This window comes from Antechinus flavipes, chromosome 6 (assembly GCF_016432865.1).
Source record: "Antechinus flavipes isolate AdamAnt ecotype Samford, QLD, Australia chromosome 6, AdamAnt_v2, whole genome shotgun sequence".
NCBI classification, from domain to species: domain Eukaryota; kingdom Metazoa; phylum Chordata; class Mammalia; order Dasyuromorphia; family Dasyuridae; genus Antechinus; species Antechinus flavipes.
In genome coordinates this window covers 91,609,045-91,626,456 of record NC_067403.1, presented here as the reverse complement: position 1 = coordinate 91,626,456, position 17,412 = coordinate 91,609,045, and the positions used below count along the sequence as shown (strand labels likewise).

The following is a 17,412-nucleotide window of genomic DNA, read 5'->3' as shown; positions in this document are numbered from 1 at the left end:
ACTGATAGATAGTGCTAAGAAAAGAGTTACAGGCCCACCAACATATTCTGAAGAAATTAGGAATAGTGTTACATTTTCACTTCTTAAGTTTGTAATGTTTTTGGAGCATCTGTTTATGGTGTCCTTACCAGCACCAGATCCGAATATTTGTGACATAAGGCTTAACTCCTTAAAATGATTAATATTTATCAGTGATGAACCAATTAAGGGTCTGTGCCTTTGTTATTACTCTTATTTCTTAATATTCTCATAGGGCTTTGACTCTGGCCCTCTTTGGTATTAATTGTTAAATTGAATGAAATGATAAAAATATACTTTTTTGTTCCTAAAGCTAATTACTAGATTTATTGAAAACATCCTTTTGATGTTCTGGGGTACCTCAGGAAATACTGGTGAGAAATAACTAAATTATTAGCTTGTACATGAAAGTATCAACAAGAACATAATATTCTAATTTTCTGAACACTAGTGTGCTTGTTAATGGAATTGAGCTGTAATATAGACATGGAATTTTCATGTGTAAACACAAAATATAAACATTCTTGTGAATAATAGAGATATGGAAATAATTTTAGTTTGTGAATTAAGAATATGAATGTAATCCTAAATTGTTAATATGTATGAGTCTTGGACCACCCCAGAATTTATCTGGGCTTCAGTTTCTTTATCTATTAAATGAGGAGATTATGCTAGATATGCATAGATGCACTATTGTACTGGAAAACGTTTAACATTCTGCTTTCCAGAAAAAAAAAAAAGTACTTACAATGCATTTTGAATTTTAATCTTTATAATTAATATTTTCTCTATCACTTTTTAAAATCTAAGTAGTAAAAACAACAACAAATACAGAACAAGTCTTGATTAGTAGCTGCTCAAGTAAATGCTTACTCTGAAAGTTTGTTTAATAATCAGCTATTAGAAGCCTGTTCATGCTAGCTCCAACACATATTTCTTGTTAGAGATATATTTCTTGTTGCTATTTTTGTTCAGTTGTTTCTGATTCTTCAAAATCTTATTTAGGTTTTCTTGGAAAAGATTCTAGAGTAATTTGTTATTTTTGTGTTATTTTATTATGTTAATTTGTTCTTTTGCAGATAAGGAAATTGAGGCAAACATGGTTAAGTGCCTTGCCCAGGATCATATAACTAGTAAAGACCTTGAGGCCAGCTTTAAACTCCTGAAAATGTATCTTAGTACCCTGCAGATGATACTATAAATCTTATTGGGAGATCAATTGATATATAGACTGAGGATGTTCATAAAATAGATTTTGATTTGAAATTCAGTCCCAATCTTGTTTGTGACCTATTCCATTCACTTTGTTTTATCGATAAGTAAACTCTTTCTTAAAGAGGTTAAATGTTTTGCTTCAGAAAAATCAATCAATTAATAAACATTTATAATGACTACCATTTGCCAGGTATATTAAGTGCTGGGGATACAAAAAGCAAAAATAAAAAATAAAATAAAAATAAATTTTAAAATGAATAAGTGGATATTGTTTTCAAGGATGTCAAAATCTATAGCCTAATAAGTAATATGACGCACAATAAATAGCTAAGCTGACATTTTGACTCAGGTCTTCTGACTTCTGATCAATCACTCTTTCTATTCCTCAAACTAAGAAATTCATGTTTGAATTTTGTATTTCCTTTATAACATAGACTCATTGATTCATGTGTAAATAAACTATACTTAGTTGTCCTGGAAAGAATTGACATGTGTTTAGCACTTTAGGGTTTGCAAAGGACTTTACATATGCTACCTTATTTAAATCTCATAGCAATCTCATGAGATAAATATTATTATTACTATATTTATTTGCCTTCTAGGTTGAAGAATGAATAGAAGAGAATGGCAGTTGTTCTAGATGTAGAGATCTTAATCCTCAGATTCAAATCAGCAATTCCTTGGTCAATTATAATGCTAGGGACCTGTCTTAGCATACAGAAAAGATAAAAGAATTATCAGTGATTCCCCAGCTAGTATGAGTCAGAGGCAGGATTTGAATCCAGATCTCCCAGACTCTTAAGACTAGTCATTTATCCACCACACTGCACTGCCTATCTGTTAATTAGCAACCTTTCTATAGCACTTTACAAATGTATTTTCTCACAGTAACTTTGTAAATAATGCACATTAAACCATTTTCACAGATGAGGAAACTGAGGAGTGAGCAGGTACAATGACTTAGGATCATATGTTTAATATATAACAGAAGCAAGCTTTTATCCCAGGTCTTTCTGACTCCAAGAATTTTATCAATTATGCCACCCTGACCTTCTAGTAGCTTGGACAAGTTAATACATATCTTCAGATGTACTAAGAAATGTATACAAAGAAATAGGATTCTGAATTGTTTCCATAGGTAAGCATTATCTTTCAGATTATTAGACTTTCAAGTTTCTTTTGAGTGATATAGAGTTTAAAAATTCCTGTTGTTTCGAATATTCCAAATTACCACTTCTTCCTCCTCAGTTTTATGGTGAGTTATTTATGTAAGACCTTCATACATCTCATTTACTCATTATTATATAAATGATTTGGGATAAACAAAGAGCTTTGTTCCTCACATAATTTTATACAATGCTTGCTTGTGAGTGCTATGGGAAAGAAACTAAAGGGCACATTCTATTTAATGTGTGGGTATCCAAATGTCATTTATAAAATTTTCAAGTGTACCAAGCATACAAGTAAATGACTTGGTTTTGGAATGTATCAAATAAAACCTCAAACAAATTAATTGTATAATTTATCTTTCACTTTTATATTAATTACCCATTTTGAGTTGTCAATGACTCCAATATATTTTGAAGGTGAAATTTTGCTACCTGCATCTGGAAATCTGATGAAAAAGTTTACTCAGTCTTATGTTAGGTCTGTTCTGTCTTACTCTACCTATTATTAAGATTAAGAAGACTCATTAAGTCTTGTAGACATGAAGGCAAATGGAAAATTGAATTAATATTGCAACATCTGCACAAGATTCATGTAGTATGATTATCTAAAATACTTTAAAAAATGTGCTAATGTATGTTCTTGATGTTATTGGTCAAGATTGGACTGTTATGGACTGCCACATTTAGAGTTTGCCCAGCATGTGTCTATTGAAACATAATTAACTGGAAAACTGGTCTACCTATCAATGACTTAATAAACAAAATGCCTTTTTTTTTTCAAATTCTCTTAGATAATCCATTGCCTTTCACATTGAAATTAAAGTAGAAGAAATGGATTTTTTTTTAAAGAAAAAAAACAAAAACAATTCCAGTTAATAACAGGGAATTTCCATTAAATGACATCAATCCAACTTGTAACTTCTCCATAGCTCAGGTGAATAAGCTACATAAAGCTTTATACTATATTACATTAATCATTTCAAGAAGTTAGGTGTTTTGGCATTCACAGTCAATGTGATACCAGAAAGGCATTGAAATGCTATGTTACTAATTAAAACAGAAAGGCATAAAATCAGTGAAGGGAAAAAATTAAACACAGATCTGCTATTGATTTTAATATGTGACCTTTATCACGAAGACGCCACACCGGACATGGATTTTCTTTTTCAGTGCCTCTTTCTCTTCTCCTTTCCCAGTTCTCCTCCCTCCAAGTCTTGCTGGGAGCTCTGATAGTCAACTCCTATTATCAGAGTATTTTTCTTTCCAAGCAGCTTTCTTTTTAAAATTGTTTTATTTTTTTTTCTATTTATACATGCATATTAACTTTAAAAATGCACATTTCTTTATAAATTACGCTGGGAGAGAAAACTCAACAAAATGGAAAAATCAAGAGAGAGAAAAAATGAAAACAGAAAAATGATGTGAACATAGTATTTGTTGATTTACATTCAATTAGCATCTTTTTTTTTTTTATTCAAAGTTTATTGGGATTGCCTTGGATCACTGAAACATTAAGAGGAACCAATTCTTTCATAGTTGATCATCACACAGACTTGCTATTACTATATACAATGTATTCCTGGTTCCGCTTGTTTCACTTAGCATCAGGACATGTAAATCTTTCCAGGCCTTTATAAAATCAGCTTATAGAAAAATATTCCATTACCTTCATACTACAACTTATTTAGCCATTTCTCAATTGATCATAATCTAGTCATTTTCCAATTATTTGTTACCACAAAAAGAGCTACTACAAACATTTTTGCACATGTGTTCTTTTCTCTCCTTTATGATTTCCTTGGGATACAGATACAGCACTGCTGGCTCAAAGAATATGCACAGTTTTATAGCTTTTTGGACTTAATCCAAATTGCTCTCCAGAATGGTTGGATCATTTTACAACTTCACCAACAATGCATTAGGGTCCCACGTTTCGCACATTCCCTCCAACATTTATCATTACCTTTTCTTGTCATCTTAGCCAATCTGAGAATTGTTAAGGTGGTATATCAGAGTTGTTTTAATTTCATTTCTCTAGTCAATAGTGATTTAGAGCATTTTTCCCCTAGCAACTTTCAGCAGTAACTATATTTTAGTCTACTTTATTAGAAAATATAACAAATAAAGTTAATTGTGGTTCATAGTGTTATGCCAAAACTGATGCAAGATAAGACAGGAATTTGAAGTAGAGATTCATTGAAATCTGCTTCAAGGGAATAAGTTCCAGATCAAGCAGGTATTACCGGAGGGAAAGTCAAGTTTATAAGGAACGAGAATTATGAGGAGAGTCTTTATTGCCATAAGCAATAGTTACACAGAAGCAAAAAGCCAGATGTTAGTTCCTTATCAGAGGGATTACCAGTATGTCCTTAGGCCTCATGCTGCTCATGATGTTCTAGGGAGTTAATAAAGAAGGGGACTGATTGAAAAACAACCCCTAGAGGTCTAAGAGAAGGGGGAGGGGGCTTGCAGCAATGGGACCAACAGGGTGTACTTGTGGGGGGATTGGGCACTAGATGCTAAGTTTGTGCTTATTCATTGTGTATGAGGGTTGCATGAGAGGGTAGAGACCTATCTGTTGGAATCCTTACTAACTGCTAACTAATTAGAGTTGATCTAATCTTACAAGAAGATGTTTTGGGCAGAACCTGAAACAAGGTACTAAGTAGAACTAATTAATACAAGGCTTGTGTTCACACCTTTACTCATTGGAGTTCAATGAGTTCATACTTCCCTTGAAGCTCCTTGGACCAGAGAGCACTATGGGAGAAAACCCATAATCCCTCTCTCTGGAAGGAGCATAAATAGGCCAATGGGCCAGTCGAAGAAGTTCTTTAGAAGAAGAAGCTACAAGTCGGGATTTTCACCAGAATGACATGAAGACTGGAGCTGGCTGGAGGCTTTTCCACTTGAATCAGGATCGGAGCTTTTCCACTGAAATCCACTGAGGGGTCTGTTTGTCCCACGTTCAGGGCGCCAAAATGTGGTGAGCTTTTTCTTCTCAAAATACAGCCAGGTGATAAAAGTTCAGATCTTTTATTATCCCAATATAGCCCGGTTAGCTTAGAGGCCTATCTCTCTGCTTGGTTCCAAGAGCTCTCTCCAAATGTCTTTAAATCCAAAGGTCTGGTCCTTCAGCCTCTGCCTCTGCTTTCTTCAGCCTCCAGCCAGCTCCAACTCTTCATGTCATTCCGCTGAAATCTCGACTTGTAGCGTCTTCACTCTCCAGAACTTCGACTGGCCCATTGGCCTATTTATGCTCCTTCCAGAGAGAGGGATTATGGGTTTTCTCCCATAGTGCTCTTTGGCCCAATGACTTCAAGGGAGGTGTGAACTCATTGGACTCCAATGAGTAAAGGTGTGAACACAAGCCTTGTATTGATTAGTTCTACTTAGTACCTTGTTTCAGTTTCTGGCCAAAACATCTTCTTGTAAGATTAGATCAACTCTAATTAGTTAGCAGTTAGTAAGGATTCCGACACCTATCAGGGGTTTTTGCATGGGACCAAGAGGATGTCTCATATGGTCTTTGAGGACAAATGAGTTAAGTAATGTGGGCTATGGTGAAATAGCAATTTACCGTTAGGGCCCTAGGGATTTCTCTATACTTTAAGTTATCTAAGCTTTCAGGGTTAGGCAAGGGTTAAGTGTGTGTGTGTGTGTGTGTGTGTGTGTGTGTGTGTGTGTGTGTGTGTGTATGTGTGTGTATGTGTAGAAGGGCACTTCAATAGAAAGAAACTATTATCATGAAATGTCATCTTTTCATTTTCAAATAAAGGTTATTTGTATTTTGAGACAAAAATATTGAGAATTGTACATGTGGGGAGAGGATACTGAGTTAATTTTATTTTGGATCATCCATAGCTATTATCCATCAGTATAAAAACATTATTTCTTGTAGAAAGTGCCTTCGTTTTACAGTTTAGTAATTATTTTACAACTTGCTTGGGCCCTGAGACATTTTTTAAGTTTCGTTTCCATAGTAGCACAACAAATACATGTCCAAGGCATTGTTTGAATCAAGATTTTCCTAAAGCCAAAATACCACTATCAATATTTATGAAACCTTACCATTTGTTCATATTTTATTGGGACTATTAAGACAAAAAGTTAAATATCCTTTATCTTCAAGATGGTTAAGGAACATTTTTGTTGCTTTTGAAAAAAAAAAAAAAAAAAGGAAAAATGGACAAAAATGACTGAGTAAAAGTAGTCACTTTCCCCCCACTCTAGAGAGTGATTGTCAGTATCTTTCTTACAATTATAAATCTGTTACATGTATAAAAAGCAAGGAAATAAATGAGAAGTCAAATATTAAAAATACAACATTTAGAGATAAAAGAGTCCTTAAAAGCCAATCCTTTCATTTTACAGATGAAGAAACTTAAATGCAGAGCAGTTACCTCATTTATCCAAGGTAGTGATAAAGGCAGCATTTGAACCCAGGTTTTCTAAATTCAATATTATTTAAAATAAGTTCTGATTTAACTATTATGTGGAACTAGAGATTATTTTAAACTATGGAAGAAAAACAGAACCTTTTGCAAAAATGTATTCATTAAAATAAAATTATTTCAAATGTTTATATCTCAGGAGAACATTGAAGTTTTAAATGACAAATTACATATCTGAAAGGTCAGACATCATGACCACAGGGAAGATCATCTTTAATCTAAATTCATTCAGTCAATAAACATTTTCAAGTGTTAACTCTTGTGTTAAGCACTGGAGATACAAAAACAAACAAACAAACAAAAAACTAATAGTTCTTCCATCCAGGAGCTTACCATACAAAAGAGAATTCAGCATAAAAATAATTATGTACAAACAAGCTCTCTCTCTCTCTCTCTACATATATATATATATATGTATGTATGTGTGTGTGTCTATATATCTCATAAATTGGAGATATTCAACAGAGAGAAGGGGGATTGGGTCAGGCTTCCTATAGAAGGTTGAATTTTGTCTGGGATTTGAAGGAAACCAGGTAGCTGAGATGAGAAGAGAGCATTTCAGATGTAGTGATAGATAGTGAAAATGATGAGAGTTAGAAAAATGGAGTGTCTTGTTTGAAAAGCAACATAGAAGCCAATTTGCTGGATCAAAAATAAATGGTGGGAATGAGAAGTGTAAGAAAATTGGAAAGATGAGTGGACATGTAATGGAGGACTTTGAACTCCAGTCAGAGGATTTTTGTTTTATTTCAAAAGTCATAGGAAGCTACTGGAGTTTATTGGAGAGGAAGATGAAACTTTTCATTTTGTTTCAGACAGAATACTTTTTTTTTAAATAGCTTTTTATTTGCAAGTTATATGCATGGGTAATTTTACAGCATTCACAATTGCCAAATCTTTTGTTCCAGTTTTTCCCCTCTTTCCCCCCACCCCCTTCCCTAGAGGCAAGATGACCAATACATGTTAAATATATTAAAGTATAAATTAAATACAAAATAAGTATACATGTCCAAACCGTTATTTTGCTGTACAAAAAGAATTGGACTCTGAAATATTGTACAATTAGCCTGTGAAGGAAATAAAAAATGCAGGCAGGCAAAAATACAGGGAATGGGAATTCAGTGCAATGGTTCTTAGTCATCGCCCAGAGTTCTTTTACTGGGGTAGCTGGTTCAGTTCATTATTGCTCCACTGGAACTGATTTGGTTCATCTCATTGCTGAAGATGGCCAGGTCCTTTAGAATTGATCATCATATAGTATTGTTGTTGAAGTATATAATGATCTCCTGGTCCTGCTCATTTTACATAGCATCAGTTCATGTAAGTCTCTCCAGGCCTTTCTGAAATCATCCTGTGGGTCATTTCTTACTAAACAATAATATTCCATAATATTCATATACTACACTTTATTCAGTCATTATCCAATAGATGGGCACCCACTCAGTTTCCAGTTTCTGGCCACTACAAAGAGGGCTGCCATAAACATTCTGGCACATACAGGTCTCTTTCCCTTCTTTAAAATCTCTTTGGGATATAAGCCCAGTAGTAATACTGCTGGATCAAAGGATATACACAGTTTGATAACTTTTTGAGCATAGTTCCAAATTGCTCTCCAGAATGGCTGGATGTATTCATAATTCCACCAACAATATATTAATGTCCCTGTTTTCCCACATCCCCTCTAACATTCCACATTATCTTTCCCTGTCATTCTAGCCACTCTAACAGGCATGTAGTGGTATCTCAGAGTTGTCTTAATTTGCATTTCTCTGATTAATAATGACTTGGAGCATCTTTTCATATGGCTAAAAATAGCTTCAATTTCTTCATCTGAGAATTCAGACAAAATACTTTTAAAAACAAATATCAGACATGTGATCCAAAAAGACAACTTTGGAAAGAAACAAAACAGACCCGACTATGACACATAGGTTTTAGTACCAAGCACCTTTGTGTTTATGCTCAGGAGGGCCATCCTTGTAATCAGTTGCTGTCATAAAAGACAGCAGAAGAAGTCTTTGGTAAATATTTTAAGAAATCATAGAGATAAATATTTGGCCAACAAAGCCAAATTTTTCTAACCAATAATGTATGGACCGACTTTGCTCCAGTTCCAGCATATGTGAAACAAAGAATCATTAAGAAAAACTTCTATGATTTTGGCATATTATAGACCTGAAAATTTGTAGATGAGCCCAGGGACCCAAAGTACCTTGAAGTTCATTTTGGCCTTAGTCACAGTTTTCTCAGTAGCATATTCATATTATTTTCTTTTCCATACACTTATGGCTTTTTATAGTTGCACCCACATTCTTGACAAGAAGAGAGGACAGTTAATTATGTTTGATGACCAAGTTCATTCTTCAAACAACTCATCAGGATTCCTGAAATCAAGCTTTGCTCATAGATGCTCCTTCATTTTTAAACAGTGGGATCACCAGGGAAAAGACTGAGCAGTGGTATTGAGGGCTCTCTGGGAGTGCTAGGGCTGAAGCCTTTGCTGCCATCTTCTCTTTGTTTCCATGTTGCCTTTTGATTTACTATCTCTGGTTTGTTTCCTGATCCTCCAGGTTGGGTATTCTGTCACTGCAGGTGAAAGTAGGTGAGGAGTCAGGGAAGGGTGTAATGTATTTGGGATGAGTACTCTCCTATTGTTTCCCTCCCATCTGCTGCTCCCTGTTAGCCTTCTGATACTCATGCTGCCTCCTTAGGTTACTTCTCAGTGGTATTGGACTAACTTCTAGGGGAACCTGTCACCCAGTTCTTGTTCTAGATTCAGTAATGGATTAGGTATTTGACTGGACCTTCTAGACTAGATACAAATAGAAGAGTAGCAGGTATATCCTTTTGGTCTTCCAGGATATCTGGCTTCCAAGGAGATCAGGCACAAATACTCTTGAAGACTATTTATCACCAAACTTAAGAGAATTACAGTGTATATCGTTGAAATGAATTTATTTATTTTGCTGAGGGAATGGGGGTTAAGTGAGAAAGGAATTTTTGAAGTGAATTACCATTAAATCTTAATTGACACTATTATAAACACACACACACACACACACACACACACACACACACACACTACTTCAGGAAACTTTAAAATGACATTTCATTTCCTTATCACAACCTATCTATTATTACAGCTTTACCTCTCTGAATACCCACCCTTCCTGAGGGGCATGTGTGTGTGTGTATGTGAGTGGTGTGTGTGTACATGTACTCATATCTATCTTTATATATACACATACATATATACTTAAGTGTACTTTTATGAAATTTCATCTTAACCCCTCTTGTTTCCTCAAACTTTGAATATTATTTTGTTTATACCTCAGAAACAATTATGAGGTTCTGTTCTGTTTTATAGTTTGTGTATCTAACTCTTCTATTAGACTACAACTTACTTAGAGTGCCTCATATTGCTATTGCTGTAATATTTCCCCTAATGTTTAGAAAGATGCTTTACACAAAGTGCCTAACAAATCACTTTTGATTTGTGTCTACTAACATTGCAAACCTTCATTTAAGTACTACTTCACCCAAGAAAATGATAATAATGAGATATCATACCAAAATGTATGGGATGCAGCCAAAGCGGTAATAAGGGGAAATTTCATTTAAGTACTACTTCTGGGACTTCAAAGGTAAGATGAAAGCATATAGTCAAATGTTGGTAGATCCCACTAAATTAGAAAGACTTTGACTTTAGATCTAGTATCTGTCTTACAATTAAAAAAAAAAAAGTATGGACTAAGTGAGAAAGCTGTAATTAGTCACCAAATACAGATTTGACCATTTCAGACTTTCCCTAATTCACCCAAACCTTTCTTCCCCTCCAACACAGGATCAAATATCAAAGTCCTCTAGGTTTAAAAGTCTTCCATGACCTGACCATCCTCCTTACTCCTCACTCCTCTCCAGCTATTCTGTAATCCAGTGACCTACATTGCAGTTCAGAGTTCCCAGCTACAGTCATCTCCTGATTCTAGGCATTTTTCATTGACTGTCTTCACTGTATAGAACTATCTCTTATTCCTCATTTCTACCTTCTATCTTTCTAGGCTTCCTTCATTCTGTAGCTAAAATCCTATAGAAAATTTTTCTTATATCTGTTAAAACCAGTGCCTTCTATAAAGTATGAGTATAAAGTATGAGAACAGTCATTTATAAGGAACTTGGTAAGGCAGGTTGGAGGCAGGCTATGAAGAGCTTCTGGAGAAAACAATAAGTGAGGGGTGGTTGTAAAGTAGAGAAAGTCAGTCCTCAACTTTGGGAATATCACTTTGATGTCTAAGCAAATGGATTAAATAGAGGAGATATTTGAGAAAGAAGGCCCAAAGAACTAATGAAATTGTGCACTTAAGAAATGATGCAAGCCTGAATTAAGATAGGGGCCATGTGAATGGAGAGAAAGGAATAGAAGTCATAAGTCTTGTGAAGATTAAGTTGCCTAGATTTGGTAATTGATTGCATATAGCAGATATGAAATGGAGAATGAAAGATTGGGAATATGAGTGATTGAAAGAATAGTAATTTGAACAGAAATAAAGAAATTCAGAAGTGGAATGAGTTTGGGAAGGTAGGTTTAAGACAATGTTTTGGATATGTGGAGCTTGAAGTGAGAACTCATTGGATAGATGTCATTTTAGGTGTATTACATAGCCCTGTCTGCTAGTATGAAGTTGCTATGCTACTTGAAATAAAGTATTGTCATTATGATAATGCCAAGTAGAATTAAAGCATGCATATTTAATTTCTTGATTTAGTACCCTATTGTTTTGTTTTTGTTTTCATGCTTCATTTTCCTATATTTCTTTTGTGTGTGTGTATTTTATTTTTTTTTTAATATGAAAAACCAAAAACCATTAGCAGAAGTAATCTTAAAGGACATGAAATATACAAGAATCACGAATTCAAAGAATAGAATGTGATGAAACTATGGCCTTTACATTTTTAATATTGTGTCTCCTTTTTTTAAACAACTTGAAACTAATGAGATTTGTTACAAAGAAGTTACAAACTGCTGCATTATGTCTGTACATACCCCAAAAACATGCAGCAAGGAGGGAATTATTGTAATAAAGATCAAAATGATACTAAAGTTCAAAAAAAATCACAATGGGACTAAAGAATCATTGTTAAAAGATGTTCATAATTCAATTACTCAACTCTAAATAAAATTATATTTTTCAATTAAAAACTGGAGAAAAATTTCTTAGTTTTTTATATTTCTTAAAGAAATTACTTCAATGATCTCAAAAGTACAGAATTGCAACTCCAAATAATACAATTTCTAGTGAAAAATCAATAATTTTATGCAAGTTAAATTATACAGGGATGTTTAGTGATGATTGCAATTCATTTGGTATGTGATAGGACTGAATATAGTTGAAAGTATACCTGTATGTAGTAATCAGATTAAATTGGTTTAAGTAGGGTTTATCATTAGTCATGGGCAATTACTGTCAAAAAGGACATGTTCTTGCCATCCATTTACATAATATGAGTCCCCTTTTGGATTGCATATGAATTAATTAAATTTTCTTAAATTGTAGCACAGCTACATGCAACATGCAGCTTCTGGCTTGCATAAAACAGGTCATTAACTTCCAGAAAATGGCCAATTTCCTAATACAACCATTTTAACTGAATTGCTAGCTTTAAGACTTTGGATTTTGGTTTAAACACATAAAAGTCCAGTTGAAGTCAAATTCCAACTAATTTCATCATTCTCATAAGGGGAGGACAGGTATGCAACCTTTAAAGAACTCCAACAGTTAAGTCTTACTTAATTCTATACTTTCCCCATATTTAATAAAAATCCAGTATAACTCTAAACCAATTTATACAAAATTTATTGAAACATTTTTAAAAAAATTTTCAATTGTTTATCCATATTTAAGCAATTCAGCTTTGTTTTTTAAGTCCTATTTTCTATTTGGTATTTTATTAAAATGTGACTTGCAAGAAATATGTTTTTTTTTTCCTTCCTTTCTCAAATAATTGTCCATATAATAATGAATGCTGCAGGCCTTGAAGCTGACTAGATCTATCTCTTCTGGGGATAGACTGAGCTGGTTGAATAAAGTACAAATGCTACCCCACATGAAAATAAGTGTCATTGGATTAAATGATTATTTACTTCTAGAATTCCCTATTAGATGCATGTCGTTTGATTTATGATCTATGATGCTTTTCAGAAATTATAGAATATATCTTAAGAACAATAATCACCTGTCACTTATCCGTGCAAATATAAATATATTCTTTTTTTTTTCCTTTCTTCCCCAGGATATCTGAATCAAGATGGTCCACTTGTATCCTGTGAAAATAAGTACTGTGGCTTGGGAAGACATTGTGTTATTAACAAAGAGACTGAGCAAGCTGAATGTGCATGCATGGACCACTGCAAACCTCACTACAAGCCTGTGTGTGGGTCAGATGGAGAATTTTATGAAAACCACTGTGAAGTACATAGAGCTGCTTGTCTGAAAAAGCAGAAGGTGACCATAGTTCACAACGAAGATTGTTTCTTCAAAGGTAAGTCCAAGTAGAACAATTTTATGCCTTTTGCATGACTCCCATTGTCTCTTGGATGGTCAGAATGATGGAAATGTAAAAGATTTGTGTCTGTGAGTAGAATACTGTACATTTAATTGGAGGCTTGCTGATGAAGGCCTTGATTCTTGCATACAGAGTGCAAGGGTGAAAATTTCATCTCTGATCTTGGGAAATTTAACCTTTATTGTCCTTAGTTTCTTTATTTGTGAAATGGTGAAGTTAGATGGCATTTAGGATCCAATCCTTCTAACTTGCTATTTATAAGCCTATGATTTTATTTGAATAAAATTGTATTGCATGAGAAACAGGCAGCCAATGTTTGTTTGAAGTGTTTGATTTATCCTGTAACATTATATCCCATGGACTAATCAGAAGAAAGTTTTATTACACGTGGTTAATGTGTAACAACAGAACAATGCCACCCCTAGAAAGTCACTTCAACTAGATTAAACTGCCATTCTATTCTAATAAGAAATCTGCATTATAAATTGTGACACGAGCAGATCTTTTGGACCAGTTTCAGGGGTAAAAGCATAAGGAAGCTAAAAGAAATTAAATCTAGGAATAGAAGAGGGAAAAGAATGTACTTGTGGTTTTATTAATAGGATTCTATTTCAGTGCATGTGATTGGGAGCTTCCTGATAAGGAAACTTCTTTATCTATGAAGTTCTCTATCAGAACTTCCTTGCAATTTATAACCTTGTAGAGACTAGAATAATGAGAAAGCAAGTGACTGGCTAGGGTTATACTCCTAGTATTTATTAGAGACGTGACCAAGGTGTTCTTAGCTGCAAAGGCCAGCTCTCTTCATTACACTATTATATAATATGAATATTACATAATGTAACAACTGTTTAATCTGGGTATATAAATCTTACAAAAGCCTATCTTTAAATTACTTGAGCAATATTATGGCCTTATATGTCATTTGAGAAAATTCTTTTGCACTGATGGTCATGAGCTCATAGAAAGAACAAATATGGCAAAGCTTGTGAATTGAATTTATGGTTAACACTTAACTCTTCTAATTCAGTCTCCTACTTCTAAATCATGATGTAAGTACATTGAGTTAGTTAGAATCTATTCAGAGTTGTTTGTTGTTGTTGTTTCTGTTGTTTTCCCCCAAAACATTGTACCTTGGGTTATCTTGCATAAGTGAGATGGACCATAACCTATTTATCTGACTTGAGAATAGGTCCTAATATAACCTTTATTATCTACTAAAATGTATTTCAAAGCAAGCAGCAAGGTGATAAAATTTGAATACATTCATTCTTAAATATAAAATGATTTAAAATTCTTTGAAGCCCTATGTATTTGGTAGTGATTTTCTTTTCTTTTGCTTTTTTTTTTTTCACTAACAGAAACCAGTGACAGGAATTTGATAGGTAGATATTGTTTCAGAGATTTTCAATACATTACTGGATGCAGTGTTTTCAACTCAATTTTCTTTTTTTTTTCTTTTCTTTTCTTTTTTTTTAATAATTATAACTTTTTATTGACAGAACCTATGCCTGGGTAATTTTTTTTACAACATTATCCCTTGCACTCACTTCTGTTTTAACTTTTTCCCTCCCTTCCTCCACCCCCTCTCCCAGATGGCAAGCAGTCCTATACATGTTAAATATGTCACAGTATTTCCTAGATACAATATATGTGTGCAGAACTGAACAGTTCTCTTGTTGTAAAGGAAGAGTTGGATTCAGAAGGTAAAAATAACCCGGGAAGAAAAACAAAACGCAAACAGCGTACGTTTATTTCCCATTTCAACTCAATTTTCAAAGCAGTAGTTATTGCAAGGTAGATATAAGGTTTGCTTGAAAAGCATCATGAAATAGTAGCTAGGAAGCTAAACTTTGAAATGGGAACCTAGATTTAGGTCCTTCTTCTTGTACATACTATGACTTCAAAGTTAAACACCCAAATATTTAACTCTCTCTGAGAATAAAAGCTACATGAATATAGGCAATCTTTATTGATATAAGAAAGTGAACTGGAAGTTCTCTACACTGATGACATCACAAGTCTCAAGGAACACCAAATGCTTATCTGTAAAACTGAATCATAAGTGTGGTTATCATTAAAATTGAAATAATCAATCCCAAAGACTTTTTTTTTAATAATTAGATTGATCAATGAATAATTTAACTTAATTTGACATGAAAATCAGCATTTGAGTCTGCCTGCAGTGTCTATGGGTATTACATGATTGGAACTTGTGCTTTTAGAAATGGATTGCTATTTTAATCAAAAGATTTCTATGGAAATGTAACTTTGGAACAAAGTTAATACACTTAACCATTTCATATATGTAAATATATATTTTCAACATAGGTAGATTTGAATAAATATTTTTCCATAACAGAAATTTCTGATTTATTTAAGAAATAAAGCTACATAATTAGCTGATGAATGAAAAGTCAATTTACCCAACAGAAATAGAAAATTTGGGGATAATTTCAGATCTTTAGTGAATTAAGATGAAGTTTAATTTCCAAGTTGTTCATGGAAACACTTGTTTATACACAGAGCAGAAGCCATTTTTATTTTAAAGATCATACCTGATTTGGTGATTAGAAGAGGACACTGGTAGATTCCAGTTCAAATTATTCCTCCTTTTAGTTACAAATGTTTTACAATTTTGTAAAATACTATGTTAACAACTTCTTTCCAGGAAACTAGGTAGAATATTACTTTCTTTTTTTTTTTTTTTTTTTTGCATTTTAATGTGTGCAAATTCAATCATTGTCCTGATAGTTAAAGATAATGAAAACTATGCAATTTATTTCCATCTTCTGTTCTATTCACTATGGATCCTCTATTTATACTGAAGATTTGTATGGTAATAAACAAATGTATCTGTAATCCTACAGATGTTGAGTGTCATGTATTTAAAACATTGGAATGACATAATGTTCTACTTTTCAGTGAAATGCTTTAATATAATTTAGACATCCTCTATGAAGTGCTACAAGACTTCTAATGGTTAAGAAGTATACTCATCAGAGTGTTTTTTTTCCTTAATTTCCTTTTTTAAAATGATTGAGAATGTTTGTTGCTAAGTTCAGAATTGAAAATTTCCCATTTTGAGTTAGTATACTCATTTGTACTAGAAGCCTTTGAAATTCTTTTTTTTTATATAAACTATAAAAAGTTGACTTCTCCCTACTGGATGACTTTTCAGAGATTAGCAAATCTCAAAGTCTTAAATTTATATTGTATTCATTTAACCATTATGTGCTACTTTTATTTCATCATAAAGTAATTATTTTATCTAACTACCCAATAGTCTGCAAAACAACAAAAGAAAAGAATTGTAGAATGGCATCATCTTTATTTGAATTTTATAAATATATAGTGAGGGAAAAAATGAGAATAGTTATTATGCTATAGAGAGAATAGTTATTATGCTATAGAGAGAATAGTTACTATGCTATAAAACTTAAAGAAAACCTTCTTAATGTATATAGGAATTTTCTAGGCTATTACTCTATGTGGGATAGCTAAGTGGTGCAGTGGAGAGAGTGACCAACCTGAAATCAAGAAGACTTGACTTCAAATTTGGTGCCAGAACTTACAAGCTATGTGACTCTGGGCAAATCACTTATCCCTTTTTTGTATTAGTTTCTTCATTTGTAAAATAATCTAGAGAAGGAAATGAGAAAATCACTGATGTATCTGTGCCAAGAAAAAGTCAGAAGGTATCATAAAGTCATACATGATTGAAACAATTGAACAACAGATTAGTGTGTGTGTGTGTGTATACATACATATATATGTTTGTGTGTGTATATATATATATATATATACATGCATATGTTTGTGTGTACACACACACACACATAAACATGAAAATCAAGATGTTCTGTAAGTTGCTAAACTATTTGGTTCATGATTATAATGAACATGGGAAAAAATCCTCATATTTGTCTGCTTTACCTCAGGGACTATAGTTTCATATACACAATTTACAGATACTCAAACTTTAAGAGAAT

The 17,412-nt window shown here is 33.3% G+C and overlaps 1 protein-coding gene across 1 annotated transcript in view; it reads left to right on the top strand.

The window, feature by feature from the left end:
• The window catches only part of FSTL5 (follistatin like 5), a 994,361-nt gene that overhangs the window by 291,997 nt on the left and 684,952 nt on the right, over positions 1 to 17,412 (top strand). Inside the window, exon 4 of the mRNA XM_051966050.1 lies at positions 13,148 to 13,396. Within this exon, the coding sequence (XP_051822010.1) occupies positions 13,148 to 13,396 (249 nt within the window). The remainder of the gene's footprint in view (positions 1 to 13,147; positions 13,397 to 17,412) is intronic.